The 23,253-nt window shown below is 46.1% G+C and overlaps 1 protein-coding gene across 3 annotated transcripts in view; it reads left to right on the forward strand.

The window, feature by feature from the left end:
* The first annotated feature begins 1,409 nt into the window (after nt 1-1,409).
* Nucleotides 1,410-23,253, forward strand: part of Cd244 (CD244 molecule) — a 65,204-nt gene continuing 43,360 nt past the window's right edge. Inside the window, exons 1-8 of one of the 3 annotated variants that reach the window (XM_052200088.1) lie at nt 1,410-1,936; nt 14,799-15,122; nt 15,211-15,486; nt 18,112-18,213; nt 18,672-18,826; nt 20,055-20,132; nt 21,660-21,722; nt 22,577-22,633. In XM_052200088.1, the coding sequence (XP_052056048.1) occupies nt 1,876-1,936; nt 14,799-15,122; nt 15,211-15,486; nt 18,112-18,213; nt 18,672-18,826; nt 20,055-20,132; nt 21,660-21,722; nt 22,577-22,633 (1,116 nt within the window). In that variant the 5' untranslated portion in view covers nt 1,410-1,875. Of the gene's footprint in view, nt 1,937-9,520; nt 9,570-14,798; nt 15,123-15,210; nt 15,487-18,111; nt 18,214-18,671; nt 18,827-20,054; nt 20,133-21,659; nt 21,723-22,576; nt 22,634-23,253 lie in introns of those variants that run through there. The other 2 variants (XM_052200087.1, XM_052200089.1) reach the window with 2 other exon arrangements.

The raw sequence follows: 23,253 nt of genomic DNA on the forward strand, positions 1-23,253 counted from the left end.
AGCACTCAGAAGGCATAGCCAGATAGATCTCTGAGTTCAAGGCCAGCCTAGTCTACAGAGTGAGTTCCAGGACAGGTGGAGTTATAGAGAGACCCTGTCTTGAAAACAACAACAACAACAGCGACAACAACAACAACAACAAAAATCAATTTGGGCTGGAGAGTTGGCTCAGCAGTTAGAGTACTGACTACTGTTCCAGAGGACCTTGGTGCAATTCCCAGCACCCAAATGGCAGCTGACAACTGTCTGTAATTTTTAGTCCCAGAAGATCTGATGCCCTTACACAGACGTAAATGCAGGCAAAACACCAATGCACATGAAATAAAAATAAACAAAAAAGATTACCATATGAAGTAAGGGGTTTTATTATGGTATTTTCTTTTTTTAAAGATTGATTTATTTATTTTATATATATAAGTACATTATTGCTCTCTTCAGACACACCATAAGAGGGCATCAGATCTAATTACAGATGGTTGTGAGCCACCATGTGGTTGCTGGGAATTGAACTCAGGACCTCAGGAAGAGCAGTCAGTGCTCTTAAGCGCTGAGTCATCTCTCCCGGCCAAATTATGTCATTTTTACACCAGTGTGTCCCAGAGTTTTATATTCATACTCTCAAGGATAGCTATAAATTTAGTCCTGAGAACTATCTTAAAGGGAAGCCAAGTATTGCTGATCTTTAAGGGGGAAAACCCATATATTTATTTATTTGCATGTGTGTGTGTGTGTGTGTGTGTGTGTGTGTGTGTGTGTGTGCACTCCCTTGGCTATGTGTGGAAGTCAGGGGTGGCGTCCACCCTCCTCCATCATGTGGATTCTCGAGATCATGCTGGTTGGTGAGCCTTAACCTACTGAGCCATCTGGCTCGCCCAACTGCTGTTGATCTTGAGGACTCAGGAAGTAATTTGGTCAGCACTGCACAGGTTCTTGCAAGCTGATGAGCTGGAGGTCAAGTCCAGGTCTTTGACTCCAAATTAATTGTCTGGTCCAAAGCACCTGTCCCGTCAACACCACTCTTGCTCAGTTTTGGTCAGGTTAGAACTAGGATGGAAAGAGAGGAGGGGTACTGAGCCACACGAATTTGTTGCTAAGGGGGAAAGGAGAGGAAGAAAGCAAGAGGTCTGGCTTCTGGATATGGCCTTGAAGTAAAGTGTTCTGTGGGGGTGGGGGTGGGGTGGGTACCACTGACTCCACCCCTCCTTGGAGGTCAAAGGGATCTTTGCTGCCTGCTGTTCTACAGGATGAATCCAGCTGTGGGAGAGGATGAGCAGCACAACCTGTTTCACATCCTTTAGTTGGGGAGGGGTAAAAGCAGGAACACAGTTTGCATATGCTGAACATTTGAAATCATAGACTTCCCATGCTGATTAGCTGTTTTCCAGCAAGTCTAGATTTTCTCTCTCTTACTTAATCACCCCTTATGCTCTTCCTCTTCAACATTAGCACCCACTTACTAGGGTTCTTCTCAGCCCACCCTATCCCTAAGTTCCTTCAAACTTCTGCTTCCACTGTGTGTGTTGGTTTGGGGCAGTCTGGAATAACCGCTGTTGGTCTTTCTCCACTCTGCCTGCGTTGAGGATTCAGCACCAGGACCAAGGGCAGAGATTTTGCAGCTGGTTTTGTGAGTCAGTCTGCGCGCACCCACCCACTGGAGGCAGCTTAGCTTGTGGGAACCCACGTGGAGGGACTGAGGCTTTCTCGGTGGCCTTGTCAGTGCACAGCAGAAGTGAACAGCCTTGAGTTGAGGAAATTGTGGCTGGACAGGCAGGGAGGTAGTTCTGCTGTGTCCTGCTGACTGTTAGCTGCAGGGCCTATTGACATCCGAGCACCTGGAGAAGAGAGGGGCCGCTTAGCCTGCTCTGTCCTGTGGGGATGTTGGGCCAGGCTGTCCTGTTTGCACTCTTTCTGCTCCTCAGGGCTCATCAGAACCAAGGTAAGGATTCTTGTGTTGGTGTGGAATGGGGGCCTGGCCTGGACCCATGGGTGCTTGGGTGCCTGAGGGAGATCAGAACTCAGGGCCTCTGATTATGCCATCTCCATAGTCACCCAGAACTCTGGGAGCAAGGGGAGAAATTAGAGAAGGCGGTCTAGGCCCCTCGGGCCATTGTAAAGTGCGTGGAACTTTAGTCTGTGTGAAACTGTGGAAACCTGGAGCGATGATTTAACCTTCCTCTTTCTCGCTCTGGGAGTGGCTTCATCACCAGCCATGGCTTTTTCCTTCATCTCGTCACAGTTTTGCCCAAATACCACCTTGTCATTGTCACCTTCCCCACTGAATTCAGGTTTTTGGTTGTCCATTCTGAACAGAAGGATGGGCTGGGAGTTGTGAGGAGTCCCTGGATGCTTTGGGCCTGGGTGAGGTAAGGTTGAGAAATGAAGGAAGGACAGGCGGTGTTTCAGCATGGAGACTGCTGTGCCATGGGTAGGTTGGGTTTCTCAGGGGCCGGTTTCTTGTTGTCACTGTGCTGGAGGGGACCCAGGAGGCCCTCTAGCAGGCCAGACTCATTTGCATTCAGCTTCTGGTCACTTCACCTCCTCCCAAACAAGGCACGAGTGGAGAAGCCACCCTAGGGGCAGCCAAACGACTGTTGGCAAACCTTTCTTACTAAAGTGTGATATCTACACATCAATGTACATGTCTGTGAGTTGCTTTTTGGATGACTTTGGGACAATTGTGTGTTCGCATCTACTCATTATCTACTGTCTTTTCCATAAACATAAGCAATATTCTCACTTCAAATCTCACGGGTTAGTTTTGCCCAGATGTAAGTGTTGTCCCACAGACTTCCTTCACATGATGTTTTCATGAGGTTTGACTCGGTACTACCTGTAGCTTATCTCTTGAATGGGAGTTGTGAGTCCTGGATGCCGTGGGTCTGGGTGAGACGATACCATCCCAGGCTTATACTGTTCAGTCTGTTATGGACAGACATTTGGGTCTTTAACATGGTTTCGCAGTAATGCTACGAGCCTTTCCTAACGAGCAACAGTGCACTTTCAAGGTCACTTCATGGGGGTTAGGTGTATATATTCTTAACAGGTGTTGTTGCAATTGTTTTCAGAAGTCCCTGAGCCTAAAGTACATGACATTTCAGGTCACCTCAAGGCAACTGGCTTTTTGTTCTGAGGGCCTGTGAACAGGAAATGAAATTGCAAATGATGAAGAGCCCACAAAGCAAAAGGCCAAAGCAAAAGGCCAAAGCCAGAGGCTTTACCACTTCTTTGATATTTTGCATGAACTCCCTATAGCAGAGCCAGTCTTGCATTGGTTAAACAGATTCACGATGACCTTACTATGTTCTGAGAACTAGGCAAAATTTAGCAAGGAAACCCTTGGAGCTGAGGTCGACTTATTTATTTTTTTAAAAGATAGAACTTCAGATATTCCAGGCTGGCCTGAAAGACAGAACTTTGGTCATGGGGGACAAGAGCCCAATGAACTGAATGACATCCCCACTCCCAGATTTTACTCATGAAAATCTTCCAGTCAGGAAAATAGGTGTGCACAATACCAACTCCAAGGGAGGGCAGAAAAGGCCCTGGCACTGACAGTCAGGGTACATTGAAAGGAATCTGAGAGGATGCTGGATTCTTTTAGGTGGGGAGACGGGGGATTGGCTTGGTGTGGTAAGAGCTCAGAAAGCTGAAGAAAGCGAACCAATCTGGGCATAGAAATAACCTAAAAACAAACAAACAAACAAACCAAAAAAAACCCCAGGATTTTGAGTGAGAGGTATAGTACCCTGTAGTTGCCTTGGAGAAAGCAAATACTTCAGTGGACTGGAAGTAGGAAGGGACACGCTTGGGCCAGTTTTGACAGACAGAGACAATCAGCTTGCTTGCAGACAGGAGAGGCGGTGGTCAGTCAGGTTAGAGCTAAGGAGGAAGTGGGCTGTGGCCTTTGCAGAATACTCATTCTTTTGTGACTTTGCCTTAGCTGGTCCTGCCAAGAGCTCCCTCCCCAAACCCCACCCAGGCTGTGTTCATTTCTCAGCCTTGATGGAATCTCTTGTCAACCTCTAAACCTTGTTTTAAATTTTGCAACACACAAGCCCAACTGAGAAACAAACCTCAACATCCTTTTGCAGGCTGGTGGGATTATACTCTCCCCCTCCCCCCCCCCCAGCTCCCACCTTTACTCCACTCCCATTTCCACCCCCAACCCCAGCCATCAGAGACTTCCCCTCTCCCTTCCCCCTCCCCGCTCCGCAGGGACTCAGGCCTCCCAGCTTCCGGTGAGCAGTAAACCGAGGTTGGAGAAAGCCGAGCTGACTCTGATCGCTGTGGGGTGGCTGCGCGGGTGACCTCTTGCCCAGTCAGACAGTCAGCCCCATAGACCATTCTTTCTCCTTGGTGCTCACCCCGCAGAGCTGTCCTGGAGTTCATCAACTGTACTCACGCCCCTCAAAGCTGCAGTAGAATCCATCAAATTGCCCCCGTTCTTCTTCTATAGACTTAATATTTTACCTCATCCGCTCTTAACCACCGGAAAAGAGCCCCCAAGGCTGGGAGCAGCAGCAGCAAGAGCCTCGGCTGTGGCGTGCCTGACCACCGGAACCGGCTGCGGCCACTCCCTTCTGAACTCAGGCTATCCTGAGTGCCCCCTTTCTCACTCTGAGCGTCTAAGTTATTCTTCCTTTCTCTCGTCATCTTTTCATGTTATCATTTCTTTTTTACTCCCTTAAAATGTCTAGTCCCGGGGATGGGAGGGTTTTCTGTCTCCCACACTTCTTGTCTTTAATCTCCCAGCTGTTAGGCTCCTGCACGAAGTGTGCACAACCCACTTGCCTTTCTCCCTCCGCTGGACTGTGGAAACCTCAAGGAGAAAACTCAGCAAACCAGCTGCATTCGTAGCAGAGGATTGCCTTGTCAGGCATCAATGGGAGGAGAGGTCCTTGGTCCTATGAAGGCTCGATAGATGCTCCAGTGTAGGGAAATCGAGGCAGGGGAGGTGGGAGTGGGTTGGGTGGAGGAACACCCTCATAGAAGCAGGGAGAGGGAGGATGGGTTAGGGGTTTTCTGGGAGGGGGGCGACCGGGAAAGGGCTAACATTTGAAATGTAAATAAAGGATATATTCAATTAAAAAAAAAGAAAAAAGAAAACTTAGCAAAAAGTAGGCATAGATTCACAGCCTCTGAGCTTAGCTGAGTTTCTTTCTCCCATTGAAAACATTAATTTATTCTGTGAGAAATTCATATAAATATATTTTGATCATGTTCTTTCTTCTTTCCCCACTCCTTCCAAATTCTCCCGGTCATGCCAACATACCCACCTAACTACCTAACTTCAGGTTTTTCTGTCTTGAGAAAACACACACACACACACACACACACACACACACACACAGAGTGTTGGTCAGCTACTCTTGAACATGGGTCCTGTTCTGAAATGTGGTTAATATATCCTTTCCTGGTAGCTATCAATTGTGAATAGCTTCTTAGCTGTTGGTGGGACCCGGGCCCAAGTCCCCGTGGTTTTTTTGTTCCTGGTCTGGTGCTAACCGGTAATCATCTTTTCAAGGTTGCTGTTCAGCTGCTGATGGCTGAAAACCTTTCAGAAAATGGAAGCATGGCTAGGGACTTTTTTCCCCCCTGATCCTACCCACAATTTCCCAGTGTCTTCCACCTTGTCTGCTTCTGCACACAGTTGCTTGGGGAGGGCGTGGTTGCGACCTCCCGTTGTTTTGGCTTTGGCCAGTAGTAGTTTCCCACTCTTAGTTAGGTTTTCTCCCATCTGAAAAACAACCACAGTCATGATGTCTGTGGGTCTGCCTAACTTTCTTACCCTTTAGACAGGGTCTCATCAGCCCAGGCTGATCTCAAACTTGCTAGGTGTCTGAAGGTGGCTTTGAACTTCTGATCCTCCTACCTTCAACTCTTAAGTACTGGAATTATTAATGTGAGCCACCATACCTGTGTTATGTGCTGCTGGGAGTCTAATCTAGGGCTTCAGTGCAAACACTGCTAAGTGAGCTACACCCTCAGCCTAGTTCCTCTTTTTTTTAAAAAAAAAATATATATTTTAATTAATCAATTACTTTTGTGTGTATCTGTATGTGTATGTGTGTGTATGTCTGTGCATGTGTCTATGTGTCTGTGTGTGTTGCCTGTGCATGTGCCTGTGTGTGTCTGTGTGTGTGTGTGTGTGTGTGTGTGTATGTGTGTGTGGTTCTGAGCCATGGTGCTCAAGCGGAGGTTAAAGGTCTATTTTTGAGACTTGGTTATTTCCTTCCTGGGTTCAGGAGATTGAACTCAGGCTGGAGTGTTGGCAGCAAGCGCCTTTATCCTCTGAGTAACCCTGCTAGTCCCCCTTAGCTCCTCTTTTATTTATAGACAAACCCAGCTTAGGTATATAAACCCATTAGGTTTATTTACCTAAAACTAAACACAGTGGTATAATTTAATAAGTGCCCTCAGTACAGTGTAGGGCCACAGATCCCACACTTTATTTATTAATATTTTATTTATGTTTTTTGAGACAGGGTTACTCTGTGTAGCCCTGGCTGTCCTGGCAACTCACTCTGTAGACCAGGCTGGCCTTGAACTCAGAGATCCACTTGCTTCTTCCTCCTGAGTGCTGGGATTAAAGACGTGAGCCGTCACCACTCGGTCCCACACTTTATTTTGAAGAACTAACAGCACCGTTAAGGATACTGTTTCTTCTGTATAGTCCATGTTTAATTGTGTGACAGTGGAGACCCGTGTTCTCTGTGGGCCTCTACTCTGCTGTTGGTTTCACAATAGTTTACTTATTATTATTTATTGTGCTGTATGTTTTTAGATTACGCATCCCTAGATATTCCCGCTACCCCTCACAGTTTTTTGAGACACCTAAACATTAAACTCACATCTTCCACTCTGCTTTCTGAGCATGTTGGAGACAGCTTGGCTGCAGTCCTTACTAGACCAGTGTTGCCTCCTGGTCCATGCTGCCGCTCTGCCTGTAACGCCCTCTTCCTCTCTCCATCCACTAGGCTGATCCTGAGGTTATTTTTCTAATGGCAGTGTCTAACCACTTGCTCTGAGCAGCCACTGCTAATACCCTGGTGCTGAGGAAGGCACACTCTTCCTGTGTGCCAGCGTTCTTTATGTTCTGACATAAAGGTTCATGACCTTTATGTTCTGACCTGTCCTGGCTGAAGCAGGGAGGTGGCACCTTGTTCTGGTAGCCACGCTTAGCAGTGGAGGCGTCACCAGGTGGTACTGGGTTCTGAGGGTGTGTAAGGTTAATGCAGAGCAAGGGAGGGGTGGCACCGGGCGGCAGGACTGAAGTCCCTGAAGAGAGCCCAGAAGAGGCTATTGGTCAAAGCGCAGCTCCGTTGTATCAAGAGACGCTGGGAGCTCTGGAGATGGCTGTGCCATCTTGGGATGACCACCAAGAACAGCAGTGGCAGCGGAGTGGAGCCAGCCAGAGCCTAAAAGTCAAGCTGTGTGTGCCGCAGAGGGTGGAGCTGGAGAGGTGGCCCAAGGCGCTTGGAGGGACCCAGTAGATCGTGAGTGGATCCCAGATAATTGGACATTGAGTTATCTCCACTGGTGGGCTTGACTTTGCTTATTCAGATTGTGACTGTGCCCAGGTTCTCCACTCTCAGAGAAAGTATTTAACTTAACTTGATTTTTTTTTGAGTCCAACAGCTGAAAGACGGAACCTTTAAAACAGATTTTTGATTTTTAGAGAGATTGAATATTTTGTAAAGAGAGTGAACTTTTATTGTATTTGAATTTTGTAAGGACTGTGGGTCCTTTAAAGTTATTATGATACTAATGTTGTAATACTAATTATTGTGATACTGATATTAATATACTATCCTGGGGATACATGAGAAAGATTCTAATTGAAAAGCAATGTGTAAAGTTGACAAGGGGTCCGTCGTAATAGCTGCTTTTAGGTCAACCTGACACAAGCTAGAATCATCGAGAGGAGGGAGCCTCAAATGGGAAAATGCTCAAATGGGAGATTCAGCTGTAGGCAAATTGTGAGGCATTTTCTTAATTAGCGATGAACCCGGGAGGACCCAGCCCATGGTGGGTTGGTGCCATCTTTGGGCTGGTGGTCCTTGGTTCTTTTTTTTTTTAATTTAAATTTTTTTTAGTTTCTATATTCTTTGTTTAAATTCTGAATGCTTTCCCCTTTCCCGGTCCCCCCCTCCCCATCGGTCTCATAAGCCCTCTTCCCTCCGCCCATTTCCCAATCACCCCCTCCCACTTCCCTGTCCTGGTACTCCCCTACAATCCTGGATCAAGTCTTTTCAGAACCAGGGCTCTCTCTTTCCCTCTTCTTGAGTATCATTTGATATGCTAATTGTGTCTTGAGAATTCAGAGCTTCTGGGCTAATTAATATCCACTTATCAGTGATTGCATTCCATGTGTATTCTTTTGTGATGGGGTTACCTCACTTAGGATGATATTTTCCAGTTCCAACCATTTGCCTAAGAATTTCATGAATTCATTGTTTTTAATTACTGAGTAGTATTCCATTGTGCAAATATACCACATTTTCTGTATCCATTCCTCCATTGAGGGACATCTGGGTTCTTTCCAGCTTCTGGCTACTACAAATAGGGCTGCTATGAACATAGTGGAGCATGTGTCCTTATTGCATGCTGGGAATCCTCTGGATATATGCCCAGGAGAGGTATAGCAGGGTGCTCCGGAAGTGTCATGTCCAGTTTTCTGAGGAACCGCCAGATTCCTCCATAGTGGTTGTACCAGCTTGCAACCCCACCAGCAGTGGAGGAGTGTTCCTCTTTCTCCACATCCTCGCCAGCACCTGCTGTCTCCTGAGTTTTTAACCTTAGCCTTTCTGACTGGTGTGAGGTGAGAAAAACCGCAGGCTGCACAGGCCCTTTGGAGCAAGCCATAAGCAGCGCCCCCCTGTGGCCTTTGCATCAGCCCCGGCGTCTAGGTTCCAGCCCTGCTTGGGTTCCTGCCCTCAGTGCTTTTGATAACGGACTATTATCATGAAACTGTGGAGTGAAATAAACCCTTCCTTCTGCTTTAGGTCATGGTGTTTTGTCAGCGCAATAGTAACCCTAAGTAAACCATGGCCTAATGCTCCTGAGAACTCCATCAATCATATGCTAAAAATACGACCCACAGGGGGAGGGAGACACACAGGCAGCCCAGACGTCCTCACTGACGTCAGTGCACAGCAGTTGAGCTTCCGACCTCGCCCTTGAGCTAGTCAGATGCAGCCGATGATGGCCCTTCCAGCCACTCCTCTTCCGCCCTTCTGTTTTAATCGCTCCCCTTTCGTTGATCAGGATTCCGTTTCTTACTTAAAACCCTGCCCCGCCCCGTGGATTTTGATTCTGTGGCGAGCATATTCGGTTCCTTTCCTGGAGCCTTTAGATTCGGCCCTGCTGGCTGCTCTTGAGTCTCTTCCTGTGAACCCCCCAGGGTCCTTCTGTCCTCTCAGTCCCACGTGGGGTGGAGTTTGGCCCCCAGAGCTTTCAGCTCAGCACAAGGTTGACGCAGTGCATGCCGTCGACACACAGCTTCTTTTCTTCTGGACCGTACTCTTGACTCTTCATGGCTGATATTGCTGCTCAGTTATCAGTCCTAGGTACCTCAGATCTCGTCATCCCCTGTGATCTATCTTCCTGTGTGTCAACCAATCAAAAGCTCTCCTCCAACCCACGCACTTAGATTAGTCTCCACAGCGTTATCTGGTTCCTTCCCCTCTTCCTTTTCATAGCTTACAGGGGAATGCCAGCTTCTAGGAGTTGAAGTCTTATGATACGTGTCTATTTCTTTACCAGTGCTGCCAATCACACGACCAGATGTCGCCCTAGTCCTGGCTATTTTATCTCTGATGTTTGCATAGGGGAGGAGAGCTTGCCCTCCTCCCACCATGAGGACTGGGGTTTAGGTCCCAGTATTGAAAAAAAAAAGGGTCTGTAATAGGTTCATGCCCGCTGCTGAGGTCCTTTACCCAAGAGGGTTTGATTCATTTCCTGGAAATGTTCTGATAGCCCCTCCCTTGGCTCCAGAGCTTTCTGATTCTTCATGGTTCACTCAGGCACATGCTAGTGTGGAGGTTTTCCCAGACCAGGAATCTAAAGAAATACTCATGCTCCTCCAGGTGCTCTGTTGTCACCTTTTAAATTAATTAATTTTTTTTTTCAGCGTATATTCCAACTGGAATGTGAGCTTTGCGAGGGCCGGGGGCGGGACCGGGGCGTGGGCGGGGCGTGGGCGTGGGGCAGGAATCTTGACTCCAATGCCCAGAATAGCGCTTGTCAAAGAGGACAGTTTTCCCTCAGGGGACATTTGGCAATGTCTGAAGACATTTTTGTTTGTCATGACTGAGGCTAGGGTACCACTGGCATCTAGTGGGCCCTCCCAATTCCCAGATATTCTTGGGCCCTGAATATTAAGGGCTGAATTCAGCAAACGCCCATCCTGGAGTAACCCCCAGCACCAAAAGGAAATTTGTCGCCCTCTTCTGGCCTCTGGGCATACCTGCATCCATATGCCCATAGCCAGCCACACGGAGATTACATATGCATTCACATAATTTTCTTTCTATTTCTGTGGAGGATATCATTGATAGTTTGGTATGGTTTACATTAATAATAATGATTTTTCAAATCCAAGGATGTGGTATGTCTTTCTATTCTTTTGTCCTTTCCAACGTCTTCCATTACGTTTTGTAAATTTCCTTATAGAGGTATTTCACTTCTTTAGTTATATTTATTTATTCCTAGGATTTTTTTGGTAGCTACTTAAAGTTTGTTTTTTTTGATAGAAGGGTGGCTACTCTCTTTTGATTCCATTTTCATGGAAAATTTTGCTCTAACCTTTCATGTCCAGGTGATACATGTCCTTAGAGATAAGGTGTGTTTCTTTCATTCTCTCTCTCTCTCTCTCTTCCCTCCCTCCCTTCCCTCTTTCTTTCTTTCTTTCTTTCTTCCTCCCTCCCCATCTCTTTCTTTCTTCTTTCCTTCCTTCCTTCCTTCCTTCCTTCCTTCCTTCCTTCCTTCCTTCCTTCCTTCCTTTCTTTCTTTCTTTCTTTTTTTCTTTCTTTCTTTCTTTCTTTCTTTCTCCCCTTCTCTTTCTTTCTTTCTTTCTTTCTTTCTCTCTCTCACTCTCTCTCTTTCTTTCTGAGACAAGATTTCATGTGTCTGAGGCGGGCCTCAAACTAGTTATGTAGCCCAGGGTAACCTTGAATTCCTGATCCTCCAGCAAAAACCTCCACAGTACTGGGATGCACATTTTATGTAGTGTTGGGGTGTAGGGAGCCAGTGAAGTCCTCACTGAGTCAAGTTTCTAGTGAATGTGTATTGCTGGACATGAACTGCCCACGTTAAAGACCCAGGAGAATCTGGCAAAGCTTTACCCTGTGTCAGGTTGTTTTGGTGAAGTCAGTCTTCAGATAGATAGATAACCTGAGCCATCACAGCCTCCAGGACCTGCACAGCTTCAGGGATGAATGTGGGCCATGCCACAGCTGGAGGTGATGCGGGCTAAGACAAGCATCTGGCCTATTAGTGCCTAGGTCTTCATCTGATGCAGGGCCCGTGTGTGTGTGTGTGTGTGTGTGTGTGTGTGTGTGTGTGTGTGGTGTCTTGTATGTGCAGTTTCTCCTCAGTTCTGTCGGTTACCATGACAGCCCTGTCACTGAGCTCTCAAACAAGCCTACCACCTCCCCCAGTTACTGGAGTCTTATTTCCTGCCCTGCTTCTTGTGGTTACAAAAGAGAGGTGGACCATTCAGCCTCTCGGGCTAATGTAGTTCTGACAACAGTCTGTGGGTATTGGGTTGGTGGTAGGAGTTGCGGTGCTCTCTGCTGCTTGCAGGTTTCACCATGTCAGGCCTGGTACATGGTTTCGAGCCTAAAGCCCTAATTTAACTCATTCACACTCCCACCTTGGAGAAATCACACCTTACACTGGACTGGTTGGGGTTGGGGTGCATGTGATGTGGATGGCAGTTCCTGTCTGTATTGGTATAATGTTCTGATTGGGCACTGTGGTCCCCACGTGCTCTTCTTAAGTTTCATCGAGGTAATTTGGTGTGGGAAGAAGATACTGGATGTTCTTGCTTAGCCACCATCTTGTTCTCCCTTTCTTCTTACTGTGCTACATTGTTAAGAACCATGTATGTAACCATCTCTCTCTTACTTTACTCCCTGACCTCCTGCTCCTCCACACTGCAGGCTCCTTAGCTCAAGAATGTCATTCTTGTCTTCTACAGCCTCTGGATGGCACCACATGGCTTCCTTACCAATGGCGTCACTTACTGCCCTGAGGCACTACAGTCTGAACTACAGTCTGCTACCGAGTTACAGCCTACCATCACCATGCTAATTGATCACATCTTGATCCCCAGGGAGGGAAGTGCAGACATATACCTGGAAGGCACAGTTTTAAAATGTTAGTGAGTGCTCTTGCAGAGACTGTGTGGTTCCTAAAACAGCAGTAAACTTTAAGCATTGGCGAGCACCGCCCACAGTGCAGTGTGCTAAGTGTTTTGAGAGGACTCTGAGTCCGGCTCTATTTTAGAGCACAAGACAGGCTGTGGATTCAGCAGTGTTTACTGGGTCTGACTGTTGAGGATTTCTGGCAGTCACTGCCGGCCATGCGTGCTTCCTTTGGTGTTCTGGGAGTCAGACTTTTTTTTTTTTTTTTTGGCACTGTGACAAATACCTGGAAGAACAAATTTAAAATGGGGTAAATTTATATTCAACTTATTTTTATTTTTTTTATTTGCTCTTTTTGTTTGATATGAGGTCTCATGTAGCCCAGGCTGGCCTCTGCTTTGCTGGGTAGCTGGGGATGGCCTTAACTTTCTGATTCTTCTCCCTCTACCTCCTGAGTGCTTAAGAGTACTGTTGTATGCTGCTAATTCCTGGCATTAAGTAGTGCTGAGGATTGAATCTAGGCCCTCGGGCACGCTAGGTAATATCTACAGCCTTATCTCAGAGGCCTTAGTCGACGGTTGGCTTACTCCTGTCCCGTGGGACTGTGATGGGGCAGAATGTCATGGTGGGAGGATCTGACAAAGCAAAGGTACTTACCTTCTAGCAGCTGGGCAGCCGAGCGACATGGTCAGGAATGGGAAGGATGTAGCCTTCGAGGATGTGCCCTTAGTGACCCACTGACTGAGCCCCGCCTTTGTGTAGTAGATTGATGAGATTAGTGCCCATGAGCCAATCACCTCTCAACAATGTCATCAGCTGAAGACCAATCCTGCAGCATATGAACATTTGGGGGGAAACTTGACAGCCAAATTACAACGGTGTGAGTCACACCAGTAACGTGGTGTTTATAACATTGGTGGTAAGAAAATTATCCTCTAGGAACTGATCATGGGGGGACATGTCTGTCATTCCGGCCACTCAGTAGGATAGTGAGTTGGCGGCCAGCCTGGGCTACTTAATGAGACCCTGTCTTAAAATCCAAAAGGAGGGGTCTGGGGAGATGGCTTAATAGCATTTGATCTGAAAGCTGCTATTCAAGACCTGAGTTCAAACCCCAGCACCCATTAAAAAGCCAGCGTAGATGAACCAAGGGGTTCAGGCTCAGTGGGAGAGCCTGTCCCCCAAAATAAGGGAGAGGGCCATCAAGCTGGCTCAATAGGTCAAAACATTTGCTGCACAATTCTAACAACCTGAGTTGATCCCGGGAAAACCCGCGCACACACATAAACAATGTGGTAGCTAGCTTCTGTAAACACTAGCACTCCTGAGGTGAAATGGGAGGTAGAGACAGGAGAATCACCTGGAAGCCCACAGGCTAGCCTGGGGTACATAGAGTAGGAGACAGAACAAGAGAAACCCTGCCTCAAAAAGATGGAAGGAGAGAATCAGTTTCTGAAAGTTCTTTGGCTTCCATATGTGTGCCGCAGCCTGAGTGTGCTCTCACCTCAGCCCCCCATCACACAATGTGGAGAATGATAAAGACTCTTAACATCCACCTCTGCTCTCCACATGCCCAAGTGCATGCACCTGAACACACACGTGCACATACACTGCACAGTAAATTATATTAGAAAGAGAGCGGAACCAAAATCTCGCTCTAAAGCCAAGTCAGTTGCTCATCATTTTTTGCTGTGTGGCTGGGATTATTTACTTAAGTAACTTATTTTTTAAATATATATATAATCTATTTTTTATTTTATGTTCATTGGTATTTTGCCTGAATATATGTCTGTGTGAGGGTGTCAGATCCCCTGAGACTGGAGTTACAGACAGCTATGAGCTGCTATGTGGGTGCTGGGAACTGAACCCAGGTCCTCTGGAAGAGCAGCCTGTGCTCCTAGCCATTGAGCCATCTTTTTAGCCACTACTCAATTCCTTAGTTATGAAAATGAGGATAAGACCTTCATGGGGTTCTTGTGAAGTTAAGTATGGGCAACATATTTGAAACGTGTCGGTCATGTAGAATCAGGAGATTCTAGTTTGGGGCTGGAGAGATGACTTAGCAGTTCAGAGAGCACAGGTTGTCTTCTAGACAACCTGAGTTCACTTATGTAGGACAGCTCACAACTGTCTGTAAACACCAACTCTAAGGAGGCCCTCTGCTGGGCTCCTGGGCATCGCCCTCACCTGTACAGACCGATACACAGACGCACATGCATATACATATTTAAAAATGAATCTTCAAAAGAGATTTTAGACGCTGTTGTTGGTCTGTGAGTGCCTTCCAACTAGGTGGAGCCTGGGGACAGGGAGAAACAGATGGCTCTCTGGGCTCCTCCTCACACTTGCTCCAGGCCCTTAGCTTAAGGTCACATGCTGCTCAGGTCCCATACTCTTTCAGTTACCTTCAGACAAAGTTTTCTTTTCTAGATTGCTCAGATTCTTCTGAAGAAGTGGTTGGTGTCTCAGGAAAGCCTGTCCGGCTGCAGCCTCCCAACATACAAACAGAAATTGATTCTGTTCAATGGAAGAAGACAGAACAGGGCTCATGTGCAAAAACTGAGATCATGAATTGGAAAAATGCTCAATCCCCAAATCTAACCATGGCTTCTAGTGGTATTTATGATTATGATTCTGGGGATTTTGCTCTTACAATCAAGTCAGCTAAGCTGCAAAACAGTGGTCACTACCTGCTGGAGATCACCAACAAAAGTGGAAAAATGTTCACTAAGAACTTCCAGGTTCTTATATTTGGTGAGTTTTAAGCACTGTCCACTCTGTCCCTCTGGTTCCCGTTGGACTTGTATTTCCAGAACTCTCTGACCAGAACCTCTGCTTCCAGATCCTGTTGAGACACCTTGCCTGAAGGTCCAGTGGGAGTCCTGGGATAATGGGACTTGTCAACTATCTATGTCCTGCTTGGTGCCCAAGGATGACAATGTGAGCTACGCTTTGTACAGAGGGAGCACGCTGATCTCGAATCAAAGAAATAGTACCCACTGGGAGGACCAGACTGACGCCAGCGGCCTGCACACGTATACCTGCAATGTTAGCAACAGAGCCAGCTGGGCAAACCACACCCTGACCTTCACCCACATCTGTCAGAGAGTCCCTCTGAGTAAGTGGGGGCCCTTGACCCACAGCAGGGATCCCACAACCAGAGTCACATGAGACCCAGGTATGAGGTCACATGGCTTTCTGGCCCAGTGCTGTGGGCCTTTCCTCAGCACATGCCTGGCCTCTCAGGGGCACAGGCCTATCTTAGCCTGGGGGAATTTATATCTTCTTCTATTGGAAATAGTAGTTTCCAATAGTTACATGGAATACCTAGTTGTTTAGTGACTGTTGTGATGTCCTGAAAATTGTCTTCTTAATTTGAGAGACTGGAGACCCAGTTTCTCCTGAGCAATGTCTTACCTTAAGCTGGAGAGTTCCCTGGGAGGTAACAACACTGTACTTTGTCAGTGGGGGGCAGCAGGAAAATGCCAAGGTACTTAGCAGAGTTCTGCATTTATTGCTTATCCTGAGTTACTTGAGTTATGGTTGTACCATTCTTTTATTAGATAAAGGCTTAATGTGTTATCAGCATGGCACTCATAGGAAAACCAATCTAGTTCAAACCCAACCCACCCAACCCATCTATCCTATTTCACCAACCTCACCCCACCCACCATACCAAACCTACTCAATGTAATTCTACACATCTAACCCATCTCACCTAACTCAACACAACCCAACTCAACCTACCCAACCCACTCAACCCAATCCTGTGCACCCAAAGCAGCACTCCAAACCTAAGCCAACCTAACCAACTCAACCCAACCCAACCCAACCCAACCCTCAGAGTCTTTATCATTAAATTTGCAGCAGAAAATATGCATAGCCCCTTACTTTGGGCTTGGGTTTCTACCATGCTAAATTTAGCTTCATGAAGTGTATTTTATTATCTGGTGGTCAGGTACATCTCTCCTTTCTCAGAGTAGAAAAACACTGAAAAAGCAGAAAGAATAAGTTCTCAGAAGCTTTCCCTGAAACACCATTAGGTTGTCACAGGACTGGACTTGAAGTATTCCACGTGCCGCATTCAGGCCTGGACTCTGGATGCAGGTCTTACCATCAGTCACTTTAGGCATCAGGAAACTGGCATGGCTGTGGGTGGAGCTGGCTAGGAAGTGCAGCCCCATCATGAGCCACTACTCCACCTAATGGTCTGTGCCTCTGAGCCTCCTTACTTCAGTGGCAGATCCCCAAGTGAGTGTGGTTTCCAAATTTTTAGCAAGCAGCCAGAGCAAAACACCCAGTTGTTAGACCCCAGAAGCTCTCCTGCTAAGAGAATCAGGAGTCCCTCCTGTAGGAATCCTGAGCTAGGAGCTCTCTGTGGAATTACAGACCTGAATAGGATTAACTCAAAGTGTAGATATGGAAGGAAGAAATGAATGTAATAAAGCTAACATTATAAAGAATCTCCCTGCGAATACATTTGCTTAAAAACTTTAAGTTACACAAAGGAGAATGCAGTGGCAGGGCCGCCTTTACCTGGAAGTTCAAAGGAGATGACTCTGGCTCTCATAGCCACCCCAGGTTCCTTTCCCATACCAGCTTGCCTCTGCCAGGAGGGTTAGCGACAATGACCCTGGCTGATAGTTGCTCATTAAACCCTCTCTCTGCCTTTTCTCAGGAAAAGCACACTTCTGCCAGACAGGTAAGGTGGCTGTGGTCAACAGCTGTCCCAGAAAAGCATCTCTGGCCTCTCTTGAGATACATAAAAATATCTTTTCATCGGAAATGTCTCCAAAGAACCAAACTTGCAGTTTCTGTCTCTGTAAAAGATGTTTAATTGTTCCAAGCTTCTGGGACCTAAAAGAGATTTGTAGATTAAAGCTTGTGTAAAAATGCAATGTTATAGTTAGAACTATATAAACTGTGAAGAATCTCTGTTCAGGACCAGTTCTCCATTGTGCGTTAGCCAGAACTGGTTCCACCTTATTACTTAAGAACTTTTCCTCAAGGGGCGGGGCAACAAAACTAAGTTCTTCATGAGCAGCAAAAGATCAAACAGGAGCGAGGGACGGTGTAGTAACAGGAACACTGGCTTAGGGGCCTTGGCCATCTTCACTTCATCATTTCTATAGCTCTTTGATCTCAGGCAGGTTAATTAGTTTCTATGAGTTTCTATTGCTCTGTAAAGCAAATGAGAGAAATAATCAGAGATACCTCACAGGATTGGTGTTAAGATCAAATGAGATAATGTTTATGCAAAGCTCATTAGTGGACACCTGTAATGCAAAATTCTTTACCGTTCACTTCTTGTTGGTTGGATTACAGATCAGCGTCCATGTGTGACACAGATAGTGAATGTAGAAGTTCAAATGAGGAAGAGGCAAGAAGGAAAAAATGGAAGGCTTGTAGTAGTAGGTCTGTGGTGAATATCTGCTGAGTTAGAACAGCAGATAGACGCAACAGCTGCGGTACAAGATGTTTTACAGGTACCAGACCATGTAATTAGCTCTTAAAAGCAGGAAACAGCTCCTTTTTTTCAGGTAAGGAAAGTAAATAGCACCACTCTTCTGGAATTTGTAAGGTCTACCAGTCCATCACCCAGTTGAGGAGGCGTGACAAGGGTGATGAATCCTTTGGCTGTGAGGAGACAGGCCCTGAGAGAGGACAGTGGGTTTGGGATAGTTCCTGAAGCTAATGTATGGGGCAGTGGGTGCTTAGTCTTTCTACTTTCTGTGTCCCTCAGAATTCAGATTTCTGCCCTTTGTGGTGGTCATCAGTGTTCTAGTCGCACTATTTCTCGGGGCCATCGTTTGCTTCTGTGTGTGGAAGAAGAGAAAGCAGTCACGTAAGTAGAAGGCTCCTGAAGGGATGCCGTTGCTTGAGGTTTCAGGTGTAGTGGGGTGACCCTGTGTCCATGGGCTATATTGTAAACACAGTATCTTCTTTTCCTGGGAGAGGTGTTGGGATATGTGTGAATATGGGTTACCAAAGCCTGCAACCTCCCGTTCACACTATCTATGGTGGCTCAGGGGTATTTACAGCATGGTCCCCAATATGCTGATTTATCTAAGGTACTGGGTTTGGTTGGCGACTTCCTTGCTTGGTGGAGGATATATGTTATGGGTAATTGCTCTGTTGTGCTCTTTATCTGTCCTGGCAAGAGCATTAACCTGCCTGTTTTCTAGAGCCATTTTTAAGATCATGACCATCTTTGGTAGAGGTGTGACTTGCGAAGTGGAATCCTGGACAGGAAATCTTCGGAAGGTTTCTGCAGTTCTAGTCTTTATTTCCTTTCTCACACAGAGTCCAAACCTAAGGAACTGTTGACAATATATGACTTTGTCAACAATCCACAAGTCAGCAGGGATCAACAAGGACGTTCTAGGGCCTCTGGATCTTCCTCAGCTGTCCAGGAAGATGAGACGGGACAAAGAGAATCGGACAGGCATCTTTCCGAGGTGATCTTCAGCTCCCTTCCATCTTTTTTTCCCTTCCACCAGTTTCCTAGCTTTGCCCAAAGAGGAAAAGGGGAAAAGAAAGAGAGCAGAGAAAATGGGACTGAGGCAGAGGGGGCGTGTGCTCTATCCGTCAAGGGGCCGAACTCAGTAGACAAAAAGCAAGGGCAGAACGTGTCTACTATGCCTTCCCAGGCTGTATCCCAGCATCTTCCTCCTTCCTGCTCAGTCTTACCGGCTGGGCTGAATGTTAAGATGCGCGCGCACGAGCGCACGCACCCTTCATATGTTTATTGTCAGCAGTGCTATAGTTAGAACCTATATACATCGTAAAGAGTCTGGGTTCAGGACCAGCTTTCCTCTGTGCATTAGCCAGAGCTGGTTCTACCCTATTATTTAAGAACTTTCCCTCAAAAAGGTTTGGGGGGGGGCAACAAATGGGGCAGAAAATAGGGCAGTATTAGAAGATATTTAAGGAGACGATTCACATCGGTCTTCTATCTAATAGAAGGGAGAAGCAACAATCTTCTGCCGACTTTCTAGCTGCTAAGAAGGGCCGGTGTTTCTCTCCTTCTCAACTTTTTCTGGAGAGCTCAGCTACTGAACTCTCGTGGCCTCCCTGACCCCCATAAGAGCCCCATTTGTCACTGTGTTCTTGGAGACTTGTAAGATGGAATACTTCCATCTCGAACTGCCTATGGAGCAGGCATGAGGCGAGGGAAGCAGGAAGGGCCAGGCGCTCTCTGACTTTGTTGGGACCAGGTTCTCACTCACTATTATACTTCTCTGGATTGGACTGAGGCCAAGGGTAAGCCAACCGTGAAGCCTGGATCTAGAGGATGGTAGCCACATCTTTAAAATGTTTGGACCTTCTGAATTTTAACGCTCTAACAAGGAAAGATTCAGAGTGGAGGTCTGCCGACTGTCAGTGGTTATGTTGGCAACTTCCACTCCACAGTCAGCAAAGGCAAGAAGGAAGTCCCATGTTACTAAAGGGAAGGAAGAGGCAGGGAACCCTACAGGTTATTGGTTCCTGGGTCGTTCCTTGCTGCTGGTCCACTGTCAACCACTCTTCTTCCTATCTCTTCTCACTCTGGGTTGTTTGATAATGCGGCTCTCCCAGTTTCACACTGCTCTCCTCCTGGAGACCCCTTCTTTTGTGATGTCTCTCACTGCTCATTCCAAGCCTAGACAGAGATTATTTTACGCCGCTTCACTCTTCTCTGTGCAGGAGCAGGTGCTGGAGCAGATGCCAGAGCAGAAATGCCATGGAGACAGCAGCACCATGTACTCTACGATCCAGTGCAAGGTACCCTCTGGCCTCGTTAACCCGTCCCATTCCAGTCTACAGGACTTCCTAAGCCTCACTTAAAACACACCATTGATTGGAGAATGAGATGGTAGTGTTCCATGGGACCCAGAACACAGCCACAGGTGCCGTAGCAAAGTGTTTGAAATGATCAGTACTCTTGGAGTCTCTTGACAGTGATTCTCATTCTTTCATACCCAGCAGAAATCTAGACCAGGTTGTCTATAGGAGAATGCAATTTTTTATTTTTTGAGGATGAACTTTGTTACAAGATTCAGATTATGTTTTTCCTCTGATTCAAAGAACTGGAGTCCTTGTACTGATTATCCTAATAGTATCATTAATCATTATCTCTATTAAGGAAAAAGTAGATATGGATTGGTCTTTAAAAAATCTTATTTAGACTTAATAGTAATGGCTATTTTCTTAATAAATCTCACTCACCTGTCTTATGATGTCTACAAATGAGGAAACCAAGACTCAGGCTAACTGATGTGTTCAAGGCCACATAGCTGAATAGTAAGACAGTTGAGCCAAACAGGTTCTCAATTCCCATCCCTCCTCTTCCTGCCATGCCTCTAACTCCTGACAGCACAGACGTTCATGCATGAATTAGAAAGTCATCCTGAAATATTGGCAGATAACATGACTTCATTGATAACCAGTGTCAGGTCTTTCTCTTCCAAGGGAAAATGCCTGGTGATGGATAGCAGTGAAAGGTGTCTGGTAAAAACCTTCTCTTCCTGTCATTTCCCCTTCCCTTTCGTCTTCCTGTCTCATCTCCCTTTCTTCTTTCCTCCCTTCTTTTCTTCCCCGTCTCTGCTCTTCATTTCTTCTTTGATTTTACTCTCCTCCTCCCTCCCCTCCTCTAACCTCTTTCAGGACCAGGAATAGTCAAACCCTCAGCTTGATAGCAGAGTGGTATCACAAAGAAATCCATCTTAAGAGTCATCAATATCTGCCTGTTCACTGGCTTTGGCTGCATTGGGCCCCTGAGAGAATAATTTGAAAAAATCTGAGGACGAACTCTTGATCTGGGTGCTGAATGAGAATGAGATTCTTCCTTTGGAGCATCCTACCAGGGAGACAGTTGGTTGCCTGCTATGATGAACGTGTGTCTCAGGTCTAGAGAAGGAAGACTTTACCAGATGGAGCCACTGAACTGCTAAGGAAACTGGAAACATTTGGGTTTGAATTCTTCTACTGGGTCATCACTGCCTTCATCTCCTCTTTCTCCTCATTCCTCATTTTTCTTTTTCCCTCCTTCTCCTGAATATGTAACCTTGTTTGTGGCAGAAGGAACATTTTTTAGCAATAACATAAAGGTTAGGAAATAAAATATATAGATAGACTAATCGTGGTGATAGTTACTAACAGTAACAGTGGGGCCAGCGTGGGTCCCTACTCTCCAGCTGTTCCAGGTTTCTTCTCATTGATGAACAGGGCTCACAGCTTCCACTTAAGCACAGTTGAGGCAAAGTGTTATGCGTGATCTATATTTCTGAAATATGTTTCTTTCCTCATTAGCCTTCTCATTCCACATCGCAAGAAAAATGCACAATATATTCAGTAGTCCAGCCTTCCAGGAAGGTGAGGAGTCTGCTTTTCTGGAGGGTTCTGTGTGTTTTACATGTGGGTACGCTAGTGTGTTTGCAGGTGTGTGCTTGCAGAGCATGTGTGTATACCCCAGTGAACTTTCATTCTGTGTAGCTGAGTAGCTTAAATGATTATATCTGAATGTGAAGGGACTAACAAAGAGAAATGTTTTTCCAGTTCTGCCTGGAGAAAAAAAAGCAGCCCTAAAGTCCAGAGAACAGAAGAATGTAGGATTTTTTTAGACTTTTTGTGGTAGGTAAAGGATAGGAAGAGAGAAGCAGAGTTTTGTACAGAAGGATCCCAGAGCTGTTACCAGGACAGCTGAGGTCTTAGTGAGAACCATGAAGAGGTTTCTAAGGTAGGGACTTACATGCACACTGCAACAGCACACATGCCCCCCCCCACACACCATATGCACAATGATAAAACATTCTACATACTACTCAAAGCATAGCTAGTGATTCATAAAACCCCTGTGTTCAGGTATGCACTAAGGTTTGCATACATGTATATGCCTGAGCTGTTTACATTGTAAGAAGGTGTATTGCAATGATGCATTGGTTCAGGTGGTGTTTACATTAGGACTGCCTGAGGGACATGTGTTTATATGTGTGAACAGGAGGAATGTGTGTTTGTGGATTGGAGGGCTGTGTGGGTACCGAGTACTAACTGACTTTACCTCAGGAGGTCACATCATAGGCTGGAATGCATTGTACTGCTTTGGGTATCATTAAGTATCACCATTAACTCTAGGTGGGGGGTTTTCCCTTCAGGATCTTGCATAAAAATCAGGAGGAGTAAGGCATCTCTTATCCTAAACCTAAACCCTCTTAACCTTCCATTTCTAGTCTGGATCCAAGAAGAGGAACCAGAACCCTTCCTTAAATTCTACCGTGTATGAAGAGGTAAGATTCCGGAACTCTTCTTCACATTAGGTTTAGTGTCTGTGGACTCTTGAGATCCAGCCAGGAGAATATACTTATATCAAGGTCATCCATACAGCCTCATAGTTACTGGGATTTTAGGGATCCTGCAGGAAAACACTAAGGTCCCAGAAGTCTGAATGTCTAATTAAAAGTCGTATCATGTGTTCAAGTCTGTGAGGTGTGGGTTCTAAACCAGGGCTGTCCCTAAGCTCGTTTCCTGGTTGTATGTTAATGTTAAAGGATATCTGTGGGGCATACAGAGGAGAATCAGAGGGGGAAAATAAATGACTCTAAATCATTTCCTAAAACTAGCAAGTTGTTGGGAACCATTTCAGAACGTGGGTGATGTCAGACTTCTACAGAGGATGTCATTCAAAAGTGGCACTGAATCCTGTAGCTAACTGATACCCATCAATTCTACATGGAAGGAAGAAAGAGGGATCTAACATTTATTAGGGTGTTTTCCTAAGGTATAAGACAAATTCCCAGTGCCTGTGCACAAATCAAATCACACCATGCTGTAAGGTAGGTATAATACCCTTCCATTGTTCTTTTCAGTGTTAGGTATAGAACCCACGACCTTGGGTGTACTAAACGAG

This window comes from Apodemus sylvaticus, chromosome 12 (assembly GCF_947179515.1).
Source record: "Apodemus sylvaticus chromosome 12, mApoSyl1.1, whole genome shotgun sequence".
NCBI lineage: Eukaryota > Metazoa > Chordata > Mammalia > Rodentia > Muridae > Apodemus > Apodemus sylvaticus.